We start from the raw sequence: 6000 nt of genomic DNA on the forward strand, positions 1-6000 counted from the left end.
TCAGTTTTCCAATGGCACACTGAAAGCTGTTCAACATGCTTCGAGGACGCTCACACCCGCAGATTCAACTATTTGTAAAAACTCCTACCAAGGTGCCACTGGAATCATGGCCAATTCCTGATAAACCCTGGTCTAGGATTCATATCGATTATGCTGGACCGGTGGATGGATTCAACTTTTTAGTAATAGTCGACCCCTACTCTAAATGGCCTGAGGTGCACGTGACCAAATCAACAACGAAAAAAGCCACACTCAAGCTGCTCAATCATTCATTTGCAACGTTCGGCGTGCCGGAAACAATCGTGTCAGACAACGGCACCCAGTTTACAAGCCAAGAATTTCAAACCTTCTGCTCCAGCCAGGGTATACGCCATATTCGTATTGCTCCCTATCATCCACAATCCAACGGTTTAGCGGAGAGATTTGTGGATACGTTGAAAAGAAGTCTACGGAAAATTCGTTCGGGAGGAAAAGGACTAGAGGAAGCACTGAACACCTTCTTACAAGTGTACCGTTCTACGCCAACCGATGATTTGGGTAATAAATCTCCAGCCGAAATAATGTTAGGTAGACCAGTTCGTACCATTTCATCTTTACTCAAACCGTGCGACAGTGGGATTTTACTAAGAAACAAAACGAAGCAGAATGACGCTTTTAATAAAAGGCATGGTGCAGTCCATAGAGGATTTAAGCAAGGTGACTTAGTATACGCCAAAATTTATGCTCCAAATTCTTGGCAATGGAAACCTGCAACTGTTATTGAAAAAATTGGAGCTGTTAACTACAATGTGTTACTTGAAGAAGGAAATCGCCTAATACGATCTCATGCCAATCATCTTAAGACTCGTTTTCAAAAATGCTGCAGTTCAGAAAAACATCCGTCACCGCTTTCAATTTTCTTCGACGGTTTTGGATTGAACATTCCTGCCGAGGTGCCACAAAATGTTCCAGCAAATGTTCAGGTGCGAAAGGGACAACCGTTGGATAATGAGGTAGACCCCAACCTAACGAATGATTTCTCAGATGAAGGACAACCGTTGGATAATGAGGTAGACCCCAACCTAACGAATGATTTCTCAGATGAGGAAGCTGCAATTGAGAAACCAAATGTGCGATTACAAACTACTCCTGCAGTAAAAGAGCCAGTTCAATTCGCTACACCAATACTTGAAAGAGGAAGGCGTATGATTGGCATTAAAAAAAATAATTTAGTTCAAAAACCGTTCCATAATCGAGAACTGTACTGCCGCGCATAGCAAGTCAGTCCCATTTGCATTTTCAGTAAAGTTGAGTTATTACGCGTAAATGGTAGCTAACAATGCATAGTTTCGTAACAATGGATGAGCTCAACAACTTTGTTCTGAAAAGCTGCTGGAAAACATCCAAACATATTGTCCCATCTCGTAAGAAGCAATGTTATAAAATCATATAAAAGCGCGTTTTTCTCGGCTTGCTGAATATGCAGGTGGGACTGACATGCAATGCGCGGCAGTGTACTTGCAGAAAAAAATATAAAAAGCAATCGAACAACCATTTTATATGATAGAAATCCATGTAAAGTGAAATCAATCAATGTCTAATTTTGTTTTGCTTCTCAAAACTTCACCTTTTTCCCATGGAAACTGCATTATCCAGCTTTTTACGTGCCATAATGGCGGACGCTATAATGGAAAATTCGTAATATGTTACCTACCCTTTGGACAACTCTGCTTGCGTCAGTTTGACTCTTCATGTGTATCGCAAGAAAAACAATTAATCTGGCAACATTAATGTTGCCAAAACTACAGAAATCACGAAGCTGACGTAAGCTTCCGCCATTATGGTGCATAAAAAGCTGGATACAAGTAAAATAACAAGAGAAAACATTTGTTTCAGATTCGTTGACCAAAAATTTGAATATTTTTTTGTGATTCAATTATTCGGAAAATTCGATTATTCGGATTGAACATTTTTATGATATTCCGGATAATTGAGTTCGACCTGTATTAGTGAAAAAACTCAGTTTTATATGCATTTCACTGGATGATAATTAAAAAATGCTGTTGAAAAGCGGGAAATTCTTTTAAATTACAAATATGCTTTGAATTTGCGAGTTTATATTTAACCATATTAAATTTTCACTGATGGAACTGGTTTTGTCACTTAAACAGAAGTATTCACAAATGAAAAGTTATGCACACACCCATGTATGCGTGTTTTCTTACGTAAATCAGCCATTTTTGTGTAGGAAGAAACTTTCAGGTAAAAGTGTACTTACTTCCCGCATAATCAATAACCATAAAACGTGCCTAACAACTAGTTGGGGGTATAGTTACGACCATGTGGGTTATCGTAAAACCATCCTGAACTGAAGTCATCATGAGGTAAAATTGGATGCCTTGAATCATCAATATCATTTAAATAACTTCAAACAAATTTTTATCCAGAGTTCGCATTTATTAAGCTGTTGCGTTATTTTTACCAATTTTTATGTGAACTATCTACCTAAATCAGTGGAAACATTTTTACATAAATTTACGTTGTTTTTGCGTAGAAATTTTCTGAGAGTGTAAATTGTGCTAGCGTAAGCTGAACGACGCTATTCGTGACTTCGAAGTTCAAAAAGATTTAAAAGGCTGTTCACACTCACGTAAACTCTCGTATAGATTGTCAGAGTATGCGTGGTGCACTTTACACCGTTAAGTCGGATTGAAAGTAAGGCCAACAATGTCCCATTGCCTGCATTGATTGCGGAATTTTCATTTTCTTTCACTGACTTGAAACTTAATTTATTCCTTCGCGGAATTTGCGATTTGTTTACGGATAGACTATATTTTTCGATTTGTTTAACCCCGGTAGAGTTAAGCAAGATTCATTTATGAGGCAAACAATCCGAGTTTAGTGTGCGTGACTGAGCTCTCAGAAAGCTCTATGCGAAAAACCCAAAACCAAACAAATATCAGCAGCTTCGTAGTCCCGAATAATAAGAAAAATTGTACACTCTTGGTTATGAGACTTACATAAATATTTCGTTCAGTGTACTTACCTTGCAGCTCTTGTTCAAAACAGAATCGTCAAAGTTTTACGTAAAAATATTCGGTTGTTTTCACAGTATCGTTAGTAGTTTCGTACACTAGTAGTTTAAGTAAATTGTTTAAGGTAAGTAAATGAAGCTTTGGTTTTTGTGTGATATATTAAATCGTAATTAGTACCTATATTTTGCTGTAAGAAAGATAGTCGAGTATGTAAATATTTTCTTTTGACAATTCAAACGTCAATCTGTGTTGTTCCATGAAGAATAAAGCGAAAAGTAATCAGATTTGTGGATTGGATAGATTAGTCATACTCTAGCATTTTGGGAGGTAATTTAGGATGTAACATTATATTCCTAGAAAAATCTACAACTGATCTACCTGGGAGCTTTTAATAGATATTCCTGATTAGTCGTCGCTTGGAGCTTCCTCTATCCCTTGTGAAATGGCTGCGGGGTCAATGCTGCAAAAGGCGATCGATATTGTCACGAAGGCTACCGAAGAGGATCGCAACAAGAACTACGAGGAAGCGCTACGGTTGTACGAGCACGGTGTGGAATGTTTTCTGCATGCCATTAAATGTGAGTTACAATTATTTGTGGCCTTGACAAGTATGTGACCTTTCCAAACAACGCGGTATGTCCTTTCATTTTCAGACGAAGCGCAGGGAGATAAGGCAAAAGATTCGATAAGAGCAAAGTGTCTGCAGTACTTGGACCGGGCGGAGAAACTAAAGGCCTATTTGAAGAAAGGAAAGAAGAAACCCGTCAAGGATGGAGGCAGCAGTTCCAAGGATGATAAAGGAGGCAAAAGCAAAGACGGAGACAGTTCGGATTCCGATTCGGATGATCCGGAGAAGAAGAAACTTCAAGCTAAACTGGAGGGCGCTATTGTAGTCGAAAAACCCCACGTCAAATGGTCAGATGTAGCTGGACTGGAGGGAGCAAAAGAAGCATTGAAGGAAGCTGTAATTTTACCTATTAAATTTCCACACCTGTTCACTGGAAAAAGGATTCCGTGGAAAGGAATATTGCTTTTTGGGGTAAATAGTTCTTTTACGTTTCAGCTTTGCACTTGTTTACGATACGAATTTTGTTTTTTAGCCCCCTGGAACCGGCAAATCATATTTGGCAAAAGCGGTAGCTACGGAAGCAAACAATTCGACCTTTTTCTCTGTGTCCAGTTCGGATTTAGTTTCTAAGTGGCTCGGTGAGTCGGAAAAGCTGGTTAAAAATCTATTCGAACTGGCCCGTACTCATAAACCGAGCATAATATTCATCGATGAGGTGGATTCACTATGCTCTTCTCGTTCGGACAACGAGAGCGAAAGTGCCCGACGCATCAAGACTGAGTTCTTGGTGCAGATGCAAGGTGTCGGCAGTGATAACGATGGGATCCTTGTTCTGGGTGCGACCAATACCCCATGGATTTTAGATTCCGCCATCAGACGACGTTTCGAGAAGCGCATCTACATCCCGCTACCGGAAGAGCATGCCCGCCTGGTTATGTTCAAATTACATTTGGGAAATACGTCGCATTGTCTGACGGAGGAGAATTTGCGCACGCTAGCCAGTAAAACAGACGGCTACTCCGGAGCGGATATCTCTATAGTGGTTCGCGATGCCTTGATGCAACCAGTGCGAAAAGTACAATCGGCAACGCATTTCAAAAAAATTACCGGCCCGTCCCCAGTCGATAAGGAAACGATCTGTAATGATCTGTTGGTTCCATGCAGCCCGGGTGATTCGGGTGCGATTGAGATGACCTGGATTGATGTACCCAGCGACAAACTATGGGTTCCCCCAGTAACGATGGTGAGTATTATTCCCTTTTTTTAATAGCACACCTGTATTGACATAAACTTAACTTTTTAGAGTGACATCCTAAAATCGCTTGGTAGCACCAAACCGACCGTAAACGAGGAAGACATGAAAAAGCACGATAAATTTACAGAAGACTTTGGCCAGGAAGGCTAAGATCAAGTTTGGACTAAAATATCCAAATATGTTGCCTTGGTCCGTGTATTTTCCCCCTTCTGTCGTACAGCTTGGTTTGCATTATCCCTTCTCTGGGTTTTCTAGAAATGATGCAAAACTAAATTTTACATTTGATTCTATACACACGAGCGATCGCTTACTACTTAATAGAATTTTTCATATAATTTATAAAACGCTCCGACGAGAATGTGAACAATGATTAAAAACTCTTTAATTACCGAACGGGAAAAATAATTATTTAAAGTCCATCCTGAAAATCTTTTCGGAATTTCGGAAAACCCAATATAGGCCGGCGCTTGAGGCAGTGAAAGGAGCACTCGATTCTCTAAGTTAAATTGCGAGTATTTAGTGTTTATCTAAATGTGCTGTTGATTGGACAAAAATATTACAAAAAAGAAACTTGCATCCAATTCATAATTTAGAGGAAATAAATATATTGTTATCGATGAGAAAATGGCTTTGTTATTGCACTGTTATACAGACAGGAAAGGAAAATGTTTTTGGCTAATTTGTCCAAATTCATAAAAGGGGTTTTACATAAAAATGCTGATGGATAAAATTGATGGATTTCTACTGATTGTTTCTGACAAGCGGTATTATTGTTTTGGAAAATAATCAGCAGTGTTACATAAACTGTTAATTTCTTTTTTTTTTGCAAAGCGCTTCGTCAATAATACTCATACATTGCTTAACAGTAAAAAGTGAATAGGTTATCTGTTTCTTTTAAAACAAAACGCGCCGAGTTTGTCGCAGAAATCGTATCCATACAGTTTGTGTGGCGACGATTTCTGAGACGAATTCGGCGCGTTTTATTTTAAAAGAAACAGATAATACATATTAGCCATGGGCGATTTTTGAAAAAAAAAAAAATAAAGATTCGCTTAAATAAACTAAAAATCCGATAATCGACCTGAAAAATCGATTCTGCTGAAAATTGAATCGATCCCGTCCTCCGCTACTCCACATTTTACTAGAGAGAATTAAATACCTTT

General features: G+C 38.9%; 2 protein-coding genes across 5 annotated transcripts; both read left to right on the forward strand.

Moving 5' to 3' along the window:
* The first annotated feature begins 35 nt into the window (after positions 1–35).
* Positions 36–1256, forward strand: LOC129716750 (uncharacterized protein K02A2.6-like). Its single transcript, XM_055666590.1, has one exon. The coding sequence runs from the start codon at positions 36–38 to the stop codon at positions 1254–1256; it is 1221 nt and encodes a 406-aa protein (XP_055522565.1).
* A 1750-nt stretch (positions 1257–3006) lies between these two features.
* On the forward strand, positions 3007–5462 carry LOC129717777 (vacuolar protein sorting-associated protein 4-like). 4 transcript variants are annotated; one of them, XM_055667925.1, is made up of 6 exons: positions 3019–3138; positions 3277–3341; positions 3410–3592; positions 3668–4053; positions 4115–4825; positions 4886–5462. In XM_055667925.1, exons 3-6 carry the CDS (start codon positions 3457–3459, stop codon positions 4985–4987), a joined length of 1335 nt encoding a protein of 444 aa, XP_055523900.1. In that variant the 5' UTR covers positions 3019–3138; positions 3277–3341; positions 3410–3456; the 3' UTR covers positions 4988–5462. The 4 variants fall into 4 exon arrangements, with proteins under 4 accessions (XP_055523901.1, XP_055523904.1, XP_055523900.1 ...); XM_055667927.1 differs by having other exon boundaries at positions 3118–3138; positions 3213–3341; XM_055667926.1 differs by lacking the exon at positions 3277–3341 and having other exon boundaries at positions 3007–3138; positions 3372–3592.
* The last annotated feature ends 538 nt before the right edge of the window (positions 5463–6000 follow it).

The sequence above is a fragment of the Wyeomyia smithii genome, chromosome 1 (assembly GCF_029784165.1).
Source record: "Wyeomyia smithii strain HCP4-BCI-WySm-NY-G18 chromosome 1, ASM2978416v1, whole genome shotgun sequence".
Classification (NCBI taxonomy): domain Eukaryota; kingdom Metazoa; phylum Arthropoda; class Insecta; order Diptera; family Culicidae; genus Wyeomyia; species Wyeomyia smithii.